The 16,915-nt window shown below is 54.1% G+C and overlaps 3 protein-coding genes across 4 annotated transcripts; all 3 read right to left on the bottom strand.

The window, feature by feature from the left end:
- Positions 1-619: 619 nt before the first annotated feature.
- On the bottom strand, positions 620-4,141 carry AUNIP (aurora kinase A and ninein interacting protein). Its single transcript, XM_074162226.1, has 3 exons — positions 4,049-4,141; positions 3,225-3,360; positions 620-1,509 (listed from the first exon to the last, which is right to left on the bottom strand). The coding sequence occupies exons 1-3, from the start codon at positions 4,139-4,141 to the stop codon at positions 620-622; spliced, it is 1,119 nt and encodes a 372-aa protein (XP_074018327.1).
- Positions 4,142-5,072: 931 nt separating this feature from the next.
- Positions 5,073-9,145, bottom strand: PAQR7 (progestin and adipoQ receptor family member 7). Of its 2 annotated transcripts, XM_074162227.1 has the most exons (4): positions 9,006-9,145; positions 7,907-8,194; positions 7,286-7,417; positions 5,073-6,421 (listed from the first exon to the last, which is right to left on the bottom strand). In XM_074162227.1, the coding sequence occupies exon 4, from the start codon at positions 6,380-6,382 to the stop codon at positions 5,342-5,344; it is 1,041 nt and encodes a 346-aa protein (XP_074018328.1). In that variant the 5' UTR covers positions 6,383-6,421; positions 7,286-7,417; positions 7,907-8,194; positions 9,006-9,145; the 3' UTR covers positions 5,073-5,341. The 2 variants fall into 2 exon arrangements, with proteins under 2 accessions (XP_074018328.1, XP_074018329.1); XM_074162228.1 differs by lacking the exons at positions 7,286-7,417; positions 7,907-8,194 and having other exon boundaries at positions 5,342-6,404; positions 9,006-9,025.
- A 2,308-nt stretch (positions 9,146-11,453) lies between these two features.
- Positions 11,454-16,397, bottom strand: STMN1 (stathmin 1). The gene is made up of 5 exons (XM_074162230.1): positions 16,325-16,397; positions 14,766-14,836; positions 13,835-14,007; positions 12,843-13,034; positions 11,454-12,007 (listed from the first exon to the last, which is right to left on the bottom strand). Exons 2-5 carry the CDS (start codon positions 14,776-14,778, stop codon positions 11,939-11,941), a joined length of 447 nt encoding a protein of 148 aa, XP_074018331.1. The 5' UTR covers positions 14,779-14,836; positions 16,325-16,397; the 3' UTR covers positions 11,454-11,938.
- Positions 16,398-16,915: the final 518 nt, after the last annotated feature.

Raw genomic sequence — 16,915 nt, 5'->3', positions numbered from 1 at the left:
GCTTTAGACTTACCCACAACAGACGCACTGTGACAATTCCTCCTCTTCGTCACAGTCTTCCTCGCCTGAAACCTCCGGTAGGTCTGGCAACAGCCGTTAAGTGCTGTGATCCCCTCCACCCCTGCAGCTTTCACAGCTACAACCACACAGGCTGAAAGATGTGACCCACCTCTTACTGTCACACACACACCCCCCTCCCCAGCTGTCACCTACAGGGGGCTGGTACAACCGCAGTCCTGAACTGAGCCTAGAAAAAAAAACACCTTTAAATTTGGACGTCCAGGACCCTAAGACGCATTAATAGCGGGCTTTCAGGCTGAACAGAACCGTGATGCCCATAAACACCAGGCAGTGCTAACACCAGAGCTTGGCCACGCGGGCTGTAATCACGACCGAACCAGTCAAACCATTATAAACTGACTCCTTCAACATTTAATTTTTATTCAAATCAACATTTCAGAGAACAAAGAGGTCCTGCTTGTTGCCCATACAGACATAAATAATGAGTACGCTTACCTAATACTAAAAAAAAAATATGCTTTCCTGAGGCTTCACAAGAGGTCGTTACGTGACCAATTGGTCACGTAACGACCTCTTGTGAAGCCTCAGGAAAGGTCACTTACCAGTGTTTAATCACTCTGTTCCCTTCCGAATCCTGCGTGAACAGTAAATCGTAGCACGCGTCCAACTTCCGCTCCCCGGCTTTGCTCAAGCTCCCATCGGCAGCGTCCCCGGAGCAGCCCTTGGAGGGGGAGCTGCCGCTCTCCTTGTGAGGGGACGGGAGGGTCTGGCCGTGGTGAGCGATCACCCTGTTCCCCTGGGAGTCCTGGGTGAAGAGCTGCCTGCAGGGACTGCCCCGTCCCTCCCCGGCTGAACCAGCCCCCGCGTTGCGGCTGCGCTCTCTCAGGGGCCGCGTCCCAGCTGGTCTCTGGGGAGAGGGATAAAAGCCAGCAGCCCAGGTAGTGTCTCTCCTTAAACTAGGATTTATATTCTCAGTCTCAGTGAAATCAATTAAAGAATTAACATTACTCGATGGGTGTGGTTTCTTCTCGTTTGTACCAAGTCTGGGTTGGAAATCAAGTCCGATCTTCGCCTCTGGGAGCAGCCGCCCCCCTCGTTTGTGTCCCCCGCAGGGTGAAGTTACGCTGCCGCTCCCTGAAACCGTTTCTCCAGCAAATAAATCGGACGCGGTTCTGTGAGCGATGATGCGGTTGCCCTCCGAGTCCTGGGTGAAGCTGAAGAAGTAGGAATCCTCTCCCACCCCGCAGGAGGCTTCGCTCGTGCCGTGGGACTCCCCTTCTAACACCGAAGAGTCCGGCAAAGGGGACTGAGCAGGACACCAAGGCGCAGCCTGCACCGTCCCCACCTCGGCGCTGAAGGATTCCTTACGGGCTTCATCCATCCGCGGCAAAGCCAAGATCTTCACAGGAGAAGCAGCCAAAGAAATACCTTTTTCTTTACATTTTGGGATGAAAGGAGATGGCCTGGAGTTTTCTTTGTCTTTTTCATCTGAAAACAACACGGAATTGGTTAAAGCCAGAGCTGGCACACACGTTTCTCAGGGTTAGTCACTCCCCACAGCACCATTCCGTGGGGCTTGACTCGGAGCTGCCCCTTCACCGCTCCTTGGAGGAGTGACCGGGAGCCTGTTCCGCACCAGACTGCGCTGCCGCCGCCTCGAAAATCTGTATTTGTGCTGCTGGGGCCGCGACAGAACGGCAGCCTAAAACCCTGGAGCCGTTCAAAGAAGTACAGTTCCCTCACGTGAGATGCAAGAGCTGCGTCACCAGCTGCACCAGTCTTGGCTTCTCTACCTTCCTCCTCTCAGCTCTCCAGGCACTTCACCTGAGACATTCCCTTTAAAAGCAGCAGCTCAAGAGTTACCAAAAAAAAAAACCAAACAACAAAATCCTACAGTGAAACTTCTACATCTCGCCTTCATCGCCTGATGAAGGCATCACATCCCGCATTTGCTTCTGAAACCATTTATTATAAAAACCTAATATAACTTCTCAATAAAAGAGAGCTCATCCTCAATTCAGGATATGCTAAAAGAACAAAAATACAAATAAGAAATACTCCAGCATCTTAAATCCCACAGACCTGTGAGAAACAGCAGCACTCAGTGAACCCAAACACACCCAGCGACCAAGTGAATGCAATCAATCCAGGGCGTCAAATGAAAAAGGAGAAAGCACACAACACATTCAAAAGGAGTAGCAATAACAAATCCAAAGAAAAAAACCGTCAATGGCCCTGTCACAACACAAAAATTGTCAAATAATTAAATTGTACAATTTATGCCATGTTTCCTCTCATCTGCTGGTTGCTGAACTGGGTTGATGTTGATGAATTAGCCGTTACACAACTCACAATATACAAACAGCTACACAATCCCACACTCCTGGTTCCCACATTCATTTAATTTCTCTTCATATTCGCCGAGACCCACAGACAAATTCCTGTTTCTTGTATTCCAGAGCACAAAAGCAGCCTCACAAGCACAGAGGTGGTGAGCTGGCTTAATTAGCTCAAATATTCCAGTTCCCTTGTGATTCCTGCATCGGTTCAGTTTGGATTAAACACTGCATTCTTCAGAAAAGGCTTTGTCCACCCCGTCATAAAAAGCTTTCCCCCCACGGCTCCCGCTGACTTCCCTTATGGGGAGGTTGTTTGAATCAAGTAACATTAATTTTCACTTCCAATAATAATTCCAAAGGGCATTTAACCAACAATGTAGGGCTGTTATCGTTTGGCAGGTAACACCCTGCTCCTGCCCAGATCCACCCTGCCCTGGCCCAAGCGGCATTCCTAACCGGATTGTCCTTTATGGGATGCCATCAGATGACCCAGAACTGAGTGTTTTGCCACCTGGACGCTTTCTATCAGCGCTTGGGCTGGGTCAGGCTTCCCAACCTCCCTCTGAAAACTCCAGTTCTGCAGGGAGTAAAGCCCGGTGCGTTATTCAGAGCTCAGACTGCTCTCCAGTGAAGGCTGGCTGTGACCGCTGTCACTCACGCTTTAGTCTAACGCTAAAAGGCGCCTACATTTAGATTAACCATCACAATAAAGTTACTTCTGAGAATTCAAGCCTTTAACCTTCACCCTCATCACTAGAAAAGGTATTTTTCTGCCTAGTAAAGCTGACAAGGACTAAAGCGAGGTGATTTCCTATTACAGCCTGAAATTACCTTCCTGCAGGGGTGCAGGCTGGTGCGCAGTACCTGTCTGGGTGCTGAAGAAGGCGGAGATGGTGGTTTGCTTGGTGCGTGGCTGAGAGGATCTTGTCTGTGTGAAAGCGACTGAGGCGTGTTTCCTTTCCAGAACTCGACGAGATGCTTTTGACTTGGCTATGAGAGCCTGGGTAGGGAAAAAAACAAGTGGAAAATGAACATACATCATTAAAAACAATTCTACCTTTCTTCCAGTGTCATGGCGCAGTTCCCGCCTTTGTTAAATGCTTCAGCTCTCCCCGTGACACCATCGCAGAATAGTTGAGGAGGGAAGGGGCCCATGGAGGTCACTTTGGCCACCCCCTGCTCAAGCAGGGTGACGCTGAGCAGGACGCTCAGGACCAAGGCCGCAGATTGTCCCTGCCGTGCTGCTGTCTCCGAGCTTTGCTAATCCCATCCCACCCCTCTGCCGCCCCTTGAAACGCTCCCACATCGCACCCAGCCACGGAATCAGAGAACGGTCGAGGTTGGAAGGGACCTTTCAGATCATTGAGCCCAACCATCAACCTAACAATGACAAACCCACGGCTAACCCACGTCCCTCAGCACCGCGTCTGCCCGGCTTTCAAACACCTCCAGGGATGGTGATCCCACCCCTTCCCCAGGCAGCCTGTTCCAATCCTCGACAACCCTTTTGGGTAAGAAATTTTTCCTAATATGCAACCTAAACGTCCCGACCCACCGCCTTGCCCTGCCAGCCCCTCCTGGCCCACACCACCGCGCTATTTCGCACCCCGGGGAGCCACACGCTCCCTCGGGACAGGGGCCTGGGCACACCCCGGCCGGCTGCAGCCCCGCGACGGGCCGGGCCCTACCTGCGCCGCGCTCTGCTTCAGCTCGGCGGTGTCCAGCCACACATCGCAGGCTCCGGCCGGCCGGGCCGCGCTGTCTCCTCGTTTGCGCTTCATCCCCGGCACCGGGAGGCCCCCGGGGCTGAGCGGGGCCGGGGCCGGGGCCGGGGCCGCCGGCGGAGCGTTGCCCGGAGCCGGGGGGAGCCGGGCCGGGCCGCGCGCTCCCTCAGCCGCCGGGGCACGCGCCGCTCCCCCTTCCCGCCTCTCGCTCGCGCCGCCCCCTGCCCCACCAACCGCCAACGGCCGCCGCGCGCGCTCGCGGTGGAGGGGGAACCAATCCGAGGGGCGGGGCGGGACGAGCGGCAGGAGGAGCCCCGCCCACCCCAGGCCGTGCCCTATATAAGGCGGCGGCCCGCTGAGGGGACAGCATGGCGGCGGGCGGTGTCTTGCGCGTTCTGGGGTTGGGACCGGCTGCCTTGAGGAGACCGGGGGCGGCCGGTACCGGAGGCTTCTCGGCAGGAGGGGACTGAGCGCTGGCAGAGATACCAACGGGCAGCGTGAAACGGGGATTTCACTTCATCTTGTCCTTACAAGCCACGGCTGCAGGCCCAGCGCTCCCCTGCCCTGCGTTTGCCCCATCTCTTCAGGTCAGGGTTGTTTATTTCAAACCAGCACAGCCCTGCCTGTGTGCAGGGTCATCCACCCAGGGCTCAGCCTCCATCAAATCAACACCCCCCCTTCCATGCCCTCTCTGCACTTCCAAGGACAGGGTCCCTGCCTGGTGACCCATGTAAGGGACAGGACCCTGCCACTGCCGGGGTAGCCCTGGTTACTCCCTTAGCCACGTAAAAGGGGGCCTGAAATGATATTAAATACATTTCCTACCCTTGTTTGTGGTTTATACAAGCTCACCGTGGTCTGTTTCCACGGGTTGGGTTCTGCCCCCGCTAACGGGGCTGGGGGGCATCTCCTTACCTTCTGCTGGGAGACCTGGCAGCTTCCAAGACCCTTTCCCAGCCCAGGGCTGCAGCGCTAACAATGTTTTGTTCCAACTGTTTATTCAGACAGGTGAGTTAAACCAGCGTACCATTTTAAGAGCGAGCTGGGACTAATTCCGAGTTAAAAAAAAAAAAAAAAACCAGCATAAAAAGCAGCTCCTACTTTCCCTTTCCTACAGAGCGCACCGCCGAGGAACAGTTCGCCAAGTATTTAATTTCTCTTCTTCTCAAAGTTTGAAGCCGGATTCAGGCCAGCATCACCACAGGCAGCAGCAGATCAACCATTGGGGTGAGCTCACCTGCTTCTCCTCGAGGGCTCTTACTCTTCTTTGAAGCTCAGCTTGTTCTTCACCTTCTGGGCCATGTAAGCGGCTGTGAGGACGGAGCAGGTGACAGTGAAGAGGCACAGGGCAGAGAAATTGTGCGCCAAATCACCCTGAAGAGTAGAATAGATGTGTCTCCTGGACTCGTAGTCCAACACCACCCCCTCGATCTGCGCCAGCGTGCAGAGCACCAGGCACACGTGAAAAATCTGATGGCTCTGCCCGAAGAAGTGACATTTCCCCGGGAACCACTTCTCGGGGTAAGGGTGCGAGAAAAAAAAGGCGCCGATGAGGAAAAACAGCACCTGGCATTTGTGATACAGAAGGGCCGGGTCCTCCTGCTCAGAGGGCGGCGCGGTGAAGATGCGGTGGAGCACAGGGCTGATGTCCAGCATGTAGGCCAGGGCAGAGGGCAGCTCCTGGCAGAGCCGGCTCAGAAGGAGAGCCGACTGGTGGTACCGGTACTTGGCGTAGCAGGAACCGGCGCAGGACAGCCACGCTAACAGGACGGCCGCCGGCATGTAAAACCCCTTGATCTTCTCATGCCAGCTGGGCTCGATGGCATAGTAGTAGTGCCCCAAAGCGCTGCCATACTGGTAAATGGCCACCCCCACGTAGTCCATGAAGAAGAAGCTGTAGTGCCAGAACTCGGATTTGGCCTGCAGAAGGTGAGCGAGGGTGCTGAAGGTCAGGTAGGTGATGGACGCCACGATGATGATGAGGAGGGGCTGGGCGTGCAGGTCCTGCCCGAAAGCCACCCGCTGCGAAAGCTGCTGGAACCGCAGCAGCAGGATCAGCGCTGCCACCAGATGGGTCCAGACGTTGATGGCCTCGTTGTGCTGCTGGAAGAGCGTCGAGAAGTAATAACGCCAGGTCTGCTGCACCGGCCGGTAACCGGTGTGGATGTAGGGCTTCCAGAAGACCTTTGGCACCTCCGAACTGCTGACGGTGGAGGGAGAGAGGGGGGCCAGCAGCTGGGGGACCTGCCGCACGTTAATGAAGAGGCGGCTGAGCTTTTCGGTGACAACCGTTGCCATGATGCAGCTGAACTCGGGGTCCCTGCCACGCGAAACAACCTTCGGGATGGAAAAAGTTTTGTTGCAGGGTTTAATAGTGAAATATGAAAAATAATAATAATAATAATAATCATCATCATCATCATCAACAAGCAGGGGCTGTTTGAATGCTTTGGGTTTTTTCCAAGGGTATGTGACTCGAGAATGGCCTCATAATAGCTGAAATAAAAGAATCACCAAAAATAGTAATAGGAAGGAGGCTGAAGGGAGATTTAAGATCCCCTGGAGTGGCCCGTGCTGCACAGGCGACAGACTGTCTGGAGCAGTACAGAGGTAGAAGACACGACTATGGGTTAATTGACACAATAATTAACACACCAGGACCCATCAGTTCCTAGCTCCCCCCTTCCCAGCAGTTTGGGAATTGCTAAACAAATGAAACATCCTGAACAAACTCCAGGAGCAGCGCAGATTCCCTCCCCCCCTGTAAACTCCTCGCAGTATCATCTTCACAAATAACAACGAGCCGCGTTCCCCCCAGCAGCGAGACCTGCCCTGCCTCACGAGGGCTGCGTTCCAGAACATAAATAACTAACGCCAGCAACAGAAGATATAACTTTTGCGTTTAGGGTTTTTACCGTCTTTTTTTTTTTTCAGCTCCCGATTTTCCATGCGGTTTTGCACAAAAACAACGCAGCTCGAGTGAGTTCATCCTGTTGCATCACTGAGGTCCAGCAGCGCAATCTTTGCGAGCAAGCCTTTCCATATTTACATTTTTGAGGCTGCTGTCCTTACCCAGATAAAGACAGTCCTGCTGGCTGCTTCTTTTTTTTTTTTTTTTTTTTTTTGTTCTGCCTTTTCACGGCAGCCTCGGGAAACACATTGAACAGAACGTGCTCGAAAGGAGATTCCCCCCCTCTTTACCTGCTCAGACAAGTTCCGAAGAAGACAGCCCGACTCCCGTCCAGCTCCGGTGCCGATTTACGCCTCAACTCCTGGCAAGTGCAGTCATTTCAGGGACAGCTCAGGCAGGAAAAGCTCTTCAAAGTTTGGGAACTGAAAGAGGAGGGGATGAGACTGTTTATTTTAAAAATCTCTGTAATTCCCCCATAAAACCAGAGTAGATAGGTCTGTAACTCATGCCTGCCTGAAGCCAAGGAGCACAGATGCAGATAAAAACAGGCTGTTTGCTGCTCGGCTTCCCTCTCGAATGCTCTTTTCCCACCTCGCCTGGTTAAAGAGGCCCCAGGTGGAAGCCAGCCGGCCCAGCGCGGGGCAGCACCTCGCAGAGAGCCCTCCTGACCCTCCCGTGGCCTCCTAAACCCTCCCCGTACCACTGCAACACGCACGGGCTGCCAGTGAAAAATTAACTTCATAAACCTCTTCCGGACTTGCAGCTACTGCACTGAACTGAAACAGCCTCGAGTCCTGCCGGGGGGGGGATGCGGGGCAAAAGCAGAACTTCTCAGGCTAAGCTATTTTCACCAAAAACTCGATGGGTAGTTCGGAAGAAAACGCTGCATCTCCACCACCCGGAGAACTTGCCTCTGTGCCAGGGCTTTCCCACGGGGATGCTTGGGGAAGGGGCTCAGCTCCAGACCTTGTCCGACCCCGTCACGGCTGCCAGAAGACAAATTCCTACGGGAAAAGCTCAGGTTGTGCTCGAGGAGAGGCTGTGGAAAAGCCGCATCCAGGCACGAGGCAGGAAAGGGAGCGGTGTTTACTTCAGGTCCTCCAAAACTTGTTGGAGCAGGACTTAAATTTGCCAAGCTCTTCCTCGCTACGAAGCCTTGAGCAACGCTCGGTCACGGAGGGAGCGCATCCTGCGCCGTGCTGGAAATCATTAATCTGGCTTGTGCCGGGAATAATAACCCCCACGTACCTACGAGACGTCAGTAAGGCTGCCTCGAACGCCTGTTGTTTCCTACGGAGCATTTCCTTTCTCCAGCGGCACCCACCCATCCTGCTGAATTTTTTCTCAATGATACAGACTCAGCCCCCAGCTGTTTACGTGCCCGCCCGCCCCGCATCCATCTTTAGCCTTCTAAAGGGCTTTTTTTAAGGTGTTGGTTTTTTTAAAGTTATACTCGGTTTCTTCCCAGCACAGACCCACCGAGCCCCCCCCCCCCCCACCCAGTACACACAAGCCATGTTTTGGGGTGGCTTGGGCTCCAGGCCCTGGGCAGCCTCTCCCTCCTCCCAGCACAGCAGCTCCTGCCAAACCCCCTCTGGGGCAGCCAGGGATCGATCTCCCCCCCCCCCCCCCTTCGGGAATATTATTTTCCCGGGAGGGGCTATTTCAGGCCAGGGCTGCAGCTGGAGGTCAGGGTTGGGGGGGGGGGGGCTGAACCCTGCCCTCCCCTCCCGGAGCCCCGGTGGGCCTCGCTGCACCACCCCCCCCCCCCCCCCTCGGGAACCTACAACCCGGCCCTGGGGACCCCCCCACACGTCGTTCCCCCCACCCCGGAGGCACCTCCCGCAGCTCCGCTCCCCGCCGCAGGACGCCGAGCCCCGCAGCGGCCGCCCCCTCCGTACCGGCTTCCCCCCCCCCCCGCCCCGCCCCGTGCCCGCTCACCCCCGGGACCGGGCTGCGCCGTTTCCCGGCCACCAGCTCGGCCCGGGCTTCTCTCCTTTACTGATTTACCTGTCACGGACCGGGAGATAAAGGAACGCGCGGGATTTCCGTCCCCCGGTACAGCCCCCCCGCCATCGATTGTCACTTCTCCAATGTCCCCTACCGCACCCACGGCAGGGCTCCCGCCTGCTTTTGTGCCTCGCCGCCGCACGGGGGGGGGCTCTCTACCCTAGGAAATACAGCTGCCGAGCTTTTGTCTTAATTTCGCCTTTTTTTGTTGCGTTTTTTGGTTGGTTTGTTTTGTTTTTTTAAAGCAACCCTTTATAGTCCAGCTATTATTTGTTTTCCCACCCCAGCACCATCCACCATCTCCTCCCCACCAGGTTTTCCCCCCCCCTCCTCTTACTCCCTTCTCCGGTCACCACCACCCTCTCCCTATTTGCAGCCCCCCTCCCCCCCCCCATCTCATTCCCACCCCTAAAAATTTCCATTCCCCCCCCCCCCCCAACTCCAGGATCCCCCCCAGAGGAACCGGGCTCAGACCCCGGGCGTTAAGCTCCAGTTAAGTGTGAAGCAGAACCCAGAGGAGGGAACAGAAGGCCCCGAGCTGAGCTCTGACAGCTCTGGCAAATCAAAAAAAAAACCCAAAAAAACTCACATTCAACATCTCTTTGTGCTCTTAACGCCATTTGGGGCTTGGCAGCGCCACCATCATCCTCCTCCTCCTCCTCCACCCCTTAATAAGCTGGGGAGGGAAAACCTCCACAATTTGGAGACACCCGGGTCTTGTCTCAGCAGGTAGAGAAATACATTAAAATGAAGGCGTGATTATTTTCTTTTTAGATTGCTAATTATGCCTGATCTTGTCTATGGGATCTGAGCCAGTCATCGCTTAAAACCTCCAGAAGGTTTAGATATTCCATTGGAATATCTAATGGCAGTCAAATTAGATGTTCGGCTCCTGTCGCAAGCACACGATGTAGGGGTTCCAGCCTTTGTCTCCAAGTTCAGCCCAGCGTTCCCCGTGCCCCCAGTTTACCCATCAATACGTGCCATTAAAACATCCCCCCCCCAAAACCTGCTTTCTGCCCCCCAACGGGTCCAAGTTATGGTCTCTCTTACCTTAAATGCTGAAGTATCAAACCACTTTGGAAAATCCTTCAGGGAAGGGGTCTGATTCCAGCTCTGATCCCAGCCTTCCAGCTTGGCTTTATCTCCCTCTTCTCCTTTCATTCATTCAGTGCAATTATCAGCTTTTGGTCAAGTACAACTCTGGTGCAGAAGTGGTAAGTGCGATACACGAAAGCTTTCTAAACCTAGGTTCCTTCTTTGGCAAGCCCCAGAGGACAGGTCAGGGGGTTGCAGGGCTCAATTAACCCCTTAAAATAGTAATTCCCTACCAGCTTTTCCATCCTCAGAACACAGAAGTCTGTCACCTGGGCAGTGCCACGTGTGGAGTTAACCTGACAAGAAGCCTGGCAGCCCCAGGATCAAGGATGCGACTGGGGGAAAGGCAGGACCTCAGCGAGACCGGCGTCACCAAGCCTTTGGCTTCCCAGCTCCGAGGGGAACGCGCTTACAAAAGCCAAGTACTTCAGAACATGGGGTTTAGAGCGAAGAAGATGCTCTGACATGCTCTGGGCAATCCTGCTTCGGCAGGGGAGTTGGACTAGATGATCTTTATGGTCCCTTCCAACTCTAAAAATTCAGTGAAATTCAGTGAAGAGTTAGGTGGCTGTTCACACACCCCAACTGCAACCTTGTCTTCACCAGGGAGCAGCACGAGTAGCTGTGGATGTCTTCAGATGAAGGGGTTGGGTTTTTTTTTTTTAAGGCACCCACACGATACAGCTACTCCATACCCAAATCCACCTAAAAAAAAAAAACTATCTTTCCTCAGAGCACAGGTACAGCCGGACCCATTTCTCACCCCCCAGAGAAAACAAATCCTTGTGGGCAGGAGTTAACCTTCAGCCTGGCCCTGCAGCACCGTGTACCATCCCAACACATCCGAGGCAAACACCGAAACAAAAATAATCCTTATCCCCAACAGCATTTTCAATTGGGACAGGCTGACCAGCCCGGCACGGAACAGGTTTTTTTACTTTTAGGCTCTTGACGCTGCAGGAAACAGTACACAAACCACCATTCAACAGCACAAGTCATCTTCTAGAAACCCTCACACCCCCCCCCCCCCAAAAAAAAAAAAGAAAGGGCTCAGATCAGTCATGTGGTAACAAGGCTTCGTCTGTTGAAGTGTCAGCATCCAAAGGGAGGTGGCTCCCAACTCTTTTTAACAAACACACACACACACAACAGCTGACAACTGCTGAGGTGTCAAAACAAAGCTCCGATTGTAAAATTAAGACAATGGGAGCGCTCTGGGGGGAAAGGCGGCCACGCAGCCTGCCCAGGGACGCAAGGAAAAGCTCCGCCGCAGCCCCTTTTCCACCCAGCGCCGGGCAAGGACGCCCCTCGCAGCCCCTCCGCCAACCGATTCCATTTCCAGAAGGAATTCTCATGATAACAGCACTGTGCAGCTTTATTTAGTCACTCGGTTACAGCAGTATTTTAGCAGAGTGGGACAGTCAGATTTTTTTTTTTTTTCTTTTTTTTGCAGTGTAACAGATATTCAGCATGGAACAGGATATACTACAGATTCCTTTCACAAACGTCTTACAGAGCTGATACAGTACTAGCCATCAACCCAGTAGCGAGCGCACTGGAGTAGAAAAGGATGCAACAAGAAGATAGCTACACTGGAAAGACAACACTTTTTTTCCTTTTTTTTTTTAGAAAAAAGTGAAACATGTAAGTTCTCCCCTCTAGCCCCCAAAAGAAAAAGTGTACAGTTCGGATCTAATTTTAACAGTTCTACATCAGTTTCTAGAAACTTAAAAAAAAAAAAAACCCAAAACAAACAAAACCAAAGATAAAACCACTGGCCAGTACAGTCTTTGGATATTTAGAGGTGGGGGAGACAGTCAGTTTCCAGAATGAAATCAGTCGGTTTCAGCCTCACCAGGGTCTTTGCCTTCTTTGTTCTTTCGAACCTCCTCAATGTGCTTGTCCTGAAAGACAGCAGCGGGGAGCAGTCAGCTGTGCGAGCCCCGGGGCCAGCCCCCCCCCCGGCTTCCCACCCCCCAGCAGGAACCCCAAGCATGGGTTACTGGGGGGGGCTATCAGCTGTTCGAGCCCCGGGGCCAGCCCCTCCTTGCTTCCCACCCCCCGAACAGCAGGAACCCCAGATGTGGGTTACTGGGGGGGCCCTATCAGCTGTGTGGGCCCCAGGGCCAGCCCCTCCTTGTTTCCCACCCCCAGAACAGCAGGAACCCCAGACATGGGTTACTGGGGGGGGGGGCTATCAGCTGTGCAGGCCTTGGGGCCAGCCCCCCCTGCTGCCCACCCCCAGAATAGCAGGAACCGCAAACATGGATTACTGGGAGGGAGGCTATCAGCTGTGCAGGCCCCCAGGCCAGCCCCCCTGGCTTCCCACCCCCCAGCAAGAACCCCAGGCATGGGTTACTGGGGGGGCTTATCAGCTGCGTGGGCCCCAGGGCCAGCCCCCCCTTGCTTCCCATCCCCGGAACAGCAGGAACCCTGGGCATGGGTTACTGGGGGGGGGGGGGGGCGGGTGGGTTACAGGATGCTGCTTTACAAGAAAAACTGAGATGCTTCCTTACGCCATCCATCCCCTCTCCCCCCAAGAGAAGGATTTCTGAATAATTTTGCGGATTTAATAATCTTAATAATTTAAGATTAGACCAGCACAGAACTCCCAAGGATATCCATCTATTCATACCCCCCTCCACACTTGGCCATTTACTCGGCTTTATTCAGCCAATTTTCAAAGTAAGGAGCATGGATAATCCCTCTCCCAAAGGGGAACTGGGACTCTACACCCACCTTCTCCCTCAAGCGTTCCAGTTTAGCAGCCATTTGCGCCTCACGGTTTTCTTTGTTCGCTTCCATTTTGTGGGTCAGCTTCTCCTCTGCCATTTTGCTGAAGTTGTTGTTTTCTTCAATTGCTTTCTGAAGCACCTCCTTTTCATGCTCCCGCTTCTCCGCGAGCTGCTTCAAGACTTCTGCTTCATGAGACTTAACAGAAGAGAGGATGCAGGCTTTGAACATAAACCAAATGAACTACACAGACAACTACGTTGCTCACGACTCTTGAGACAAGATTTTCCACTATTTTACTGGAGAATGGCGTAACTCCACGACGCAGGACAGACCTCCCTGATGCTTCCCCCCCACTCACATAACCCAAATGTGACCATTACAAGCTACCAGGAAAGTTAAGTTTTGGTCATCACTTGCAAGTCTTGTTAAATGGGTTTTTCTGGAAAAAAGAACATGGATTTTTTTTTATGTTTACATCGATAAATCTTTCCTAGAAGATTCTTGCTTCTTGTAACGGTGAATCACCGAGATCCACATCACACAGGAGTTAATTAATGAGTTAATATAGCTTGGAGCCCTCAACTGTGCAGAGGCTTATCTCAACAGCAAGATCTTCCATTGAGTCAGACACTGTATTGGCAAACCTTCTCATTACAGAATCACCACTACATTTTCTAAGAGAAAATAAATCTGTTACTATGTTAAGGACAAGAAAAAACAGCTTCTTCATTAAAGATCCCCTCTCAACTAAACGTTTTCTCCCATTTCGGATCACTCTGGGAACAAAGCTATGGCCTTGCAGACCATAACAAAGGTTCATAAAAGCCTCAGAGATTGCAACAAAGTTCAATTAGAATTTGATTTACCATAATACAAACTGCTAATCACTTGTCCCTACCAACAATTAAAAAAAAAAAAAAAAAAGAAAAACCCCAAACCACCACAGCTTGCACAGACTAGTTGGGCAGAGCTCACTTAACCTGTTCCAAATTTACCTTGCGTCTCTCTTCTGCCGCTTCCAACTTCTTTTGAATCTCTTCCAATGACACATCCTTCTTCTTTGGGGGAGAAAGAGGGAATTCTGGGACTGCTTCTTTCGAGCGAGGGCTGAGTATCAGCTCAAAGGCCTGCCCAGAGGCACGCTTTTCCAGTTCCTTCACTTGAATATCTAGGAACACGGGGGGGGGAGGGAGGGAAAGACACAAATGGTATTTTAAGCCAGGAACAGGCTTGGGTAACTTGAATATTCAAAAATTCAATGCCACAAAGCTCACTCAGGGACAGCATCTGAGCTGATAGTTTTGATTTAAGCAGCAGCACCACTGTTATTCAAACATGTGGCAGGCAATTTTGTTTGCAATTCTTCCTTGATACAACATTACGCAAGCACCTGAGATTTTATTTCAGACTTTAATATCCAGCATCATGAAAACAAATTTATCAGCACTTCAAATAAAAAAAAATAAAAATCATCCTTTCTCCAATGACAAGTCTGAGGAAGAGTTCAAGGTGTTCGCCTCAGAGCTGACATAGCCAAGAATGGAAACCAGTTTTCAAAGAAATATGTAAGGCAGTGTTCTCTCTTCAAACACCTCTGAACAGGCACGTCAGCCCTGCACGGTGTCAGCTGCACCAGCACACCAGTTTTGATCACCAAGACGTCTAGATGATAGTCAGTTCTGTTAACGGAGCAGATGGCATGCAGATGAGCTCAAGCCCATCTGCTAACAGCCTCGGCTGAGAGGGCTTTTGCTACGTTTTCACAAGCACCCAGTTTTAACAGCTTCTCCAAAGCAGCCTAGGGATGGGAGAAAAGCACAGAGGTGACAGTTTATTTTACCATGTTAGATTTTAAAATTATTTCTGAGGAAATTAAGAGGAAAAAAAAAAAAGACACAAGAGCATTTAGTCCATACTACTACATACCAGAAGTAGCCATGCCCAAGAAAATATGGCTCCAGAAGCCAATTCTGGGAGAATTTCAATCGGTTGGATTCCTAGATAACAAAGAGACATGCCTTTGAACAGTAAGTACATTAATTTTATTTCTTCTAACTCCTAATAGAAATTGCTAAACATAATTAGACCTGCTGAACAAAAGACTGTCGGGTAGGTTACTGCAGTCAGTAATTCCAGTCAGTCTGTGGGGCTGAGGCTGATGTACATCGTTAGGAACAGCAGAGATGCTCTCAATTATTGGTGCTGCAGGATCCAAATGCACAATTGTGTAATTGAGCATTTTCAGTCCTTGTTTTACTACACCATTATTAAGGTATGCAAACAAAGAGTCCAGTTATACCATTAATTCAGCAGCATACGGGGCTATGGATATTTCACAGACATTGCACATAGCAGATATGGCTCTCTGAATTAAAATACGGCACCTAACAGGACAGTACAGACAGGACATCTGCTGCTACAAAAGGATCTTAAATGTGAGCATCGACCTCATTTAAAATTCGATTTTATTTTTGCAGCTGAAGCCAGGTGCTGCACATCATGACAGACACGGAGCACGCACACTGTCCAACATCGCGCTTTAAAGGGAGGTATTAAAAAAAGTCATAAAAGGCTCTAAAAACCCCCAAAGGAGGATTTTTCTCCAGCTTTTAAGCCGTCGATGAAGAGGGGCTGGGGTGGGCGCGCCGCCCGGGCGGGCGCTAGGACCGCGCACCCGCCCGGCCCCCAGCGGTACCGCCCCCTTTCGCCGCCGGCCAATAGGCGCCGAGGCGGAGGCCCCGCCCCCTTTCTAACCGCACCGAATTCAAACCGCCGGGGAGAGCGCGAGCGGGAGCGCGCGCGCGCCCGCCCGGCCGGCGGCGCGCGCGGGGGGCTCGAGGGAAGGCGGGGCCAACGGTAACATCCGGGCACCTGCCGCCCCCCGCCGCAGGTGCGGGCCCCCGCCTCCACCCCAGGGTGAAGGGGAGGGAGGAGGCCGGGGGGGGAACGGGGCGGGAGGGGACCCCTCGCCCCGCAGCCGAACGGGGGGCTCAACGGCGGGTCCCCCAGCTCGATGGCGCCGGGGCGCGGCCGGGCGGGCGCCGCCCCTTCCCCACTAACAATGGCGGGGTCCTGTCAGGGAGGGGAGGGGGCGCCGTCACCGCCGCCAGAAGGGCGTTGCCCCTCACGGCGCGGCTCTGGGGGGACAATAGACACCCCCTTCCCCACCGGCAGACACCCCCCGCCCCCCGACCCATTGTCTCCCGCCGCCCCTTCCCTTTGTCACCGCGACGCCCCAGAAACGGGCGGCGACGCGACGACCACCCCCGTGAGGAGAAGGGACAAAAAGGGGCCAGTGCGGCGCACACCCCACACACCCCCCCCCATCCCTGACACCCATCCTCGGACCTCCGCCTCCCTCCTCCCCCCCCGCCTTCCCCACACCCGCGGGGGTCCGACCCAGTCCCCGGGAGGCCAGCGTGGGTTAGGGGGGTGAGTGGTGGTGGGGGGGGGGGGTCGCCCCGCCGGCGCCGCCGCGCACCCACCTGCCCGCTCGGCCGCTCCGGTCACACTCCGCTCGCGCCCGCCCCGCCGCGCACAAAAGCGCCAAACAATGGCACGTGACCCGCCCCGCCCCGCCCCTATTGGCCGAGCGCGGCGGCACGTGCCGCCCGCCGCGGGGGGGGGGGGGGGGGGTGGAGGGAGAGGGAGAGGGAGAGCGAGGCGAGGGGCGCGCGACCACCCCTCCCGCCACCCCCACCCCCGCCCCCCGCTGCATGCCGGGAAACGTAGTCCGCCAAGGGCGGGAGGGGGGCGGGAGGGGGGCGGCGGCCCCCGCGGCCCGGCGGGGAACGGGCGGAGGGCGCGGGACCCCGCCGCGACGACCCTCGTCTCCGGGGGCCGCCCCCCGGTCGGCCGGACCCCCCACAACCGCTCCTTCGCCCTCGCTACGGTGGGCGGTGGGACTCCCTTTGTCTCCCAGCCCGGTGGCGGGGGAGGAGAGGGGCCCCCCGGGCGGCCTCGTTTGGGCAGAGTCGCCCGTCCCCTCAGGGGCATTCGGTGGGAGTGGAGCCGTGGCTCGGGTGGTCTCCTCAGGGCTGGCCACTGACCTCGGGGCACAGTCACCTCAGCGCCAC

This window comes from Numenius arquata, chromosome 21 (genome assembly GCF_964106895.1).
Source record: "Numenius arquata chromosome 21, bNumArq3.hap1.1, whole genome shotgun sequence".
Lineage (NCBI taxonomy): Eukaryota > Metazoa > Chordata > Aves > Charadriiformes > Scolopacidae > Numenius > Numenius arquata.
The sequence above is the reverse complement of the archived record's forward strand: the minus strand, read 5'-3'. Positions and strand labels throughout refer to the sequence as shown.

What these genes read in the sequence shown, in the direction of transcription:
- STMN1 (XM_074162230.1), bottom strand. An exon ending in CGGCAGAAGAGAGACGCAAG is followed by an intron (nt 13,035 to 13,834) that starts GTAAATTTGGAA and finishes TCTTCTGTTAAG; the next exon opens with TCTCATGAAGCAGAAGTCTT. An exon ending in TGGAACGCTTGAGGGAGAAG is followed by an intron (nt 12,008 to 12,842) that starts GTGGGTGTAGAG and finishes GCTGTCTTTCAG; the next exon opens with GACAAGCACATTGAGGAGGT.
- AUNIP (XM_074162226.1), bottom strand. Translation starts at nt 4,141, where the DNA reads ATGAAGCGCAAACGAGGAGACAGCGCGGCCCGGCCGGCCGGAGCCTGC. An exon ending in TGAAGCAGAGCGCGGCGCAG is followed by an intron (nt 3,361 to 4,048) that starts GTAGGGCCCGGC and finishes TTCCCTACCCAG; the next exon opens with GCTCTCATAGCCAAGTCAAA. An exon ending in CTTCTTCAGCACCCAGACAG is followed by an intron (nt 1,510 to 3,224) that starts GTACTGCGCACC and finishes TGTTGTTTTCAG; the next exon opens with ATGAAAAAGACAAAGAAAAC.
- PAQR7 (XM_074162227.1), bottom strand. Translation starts at nt 6,382, where the DNA reads ATGGCAACGGTTGTCACCGAAAAGCTCAGCCGCCTCTTCATTAACGTG.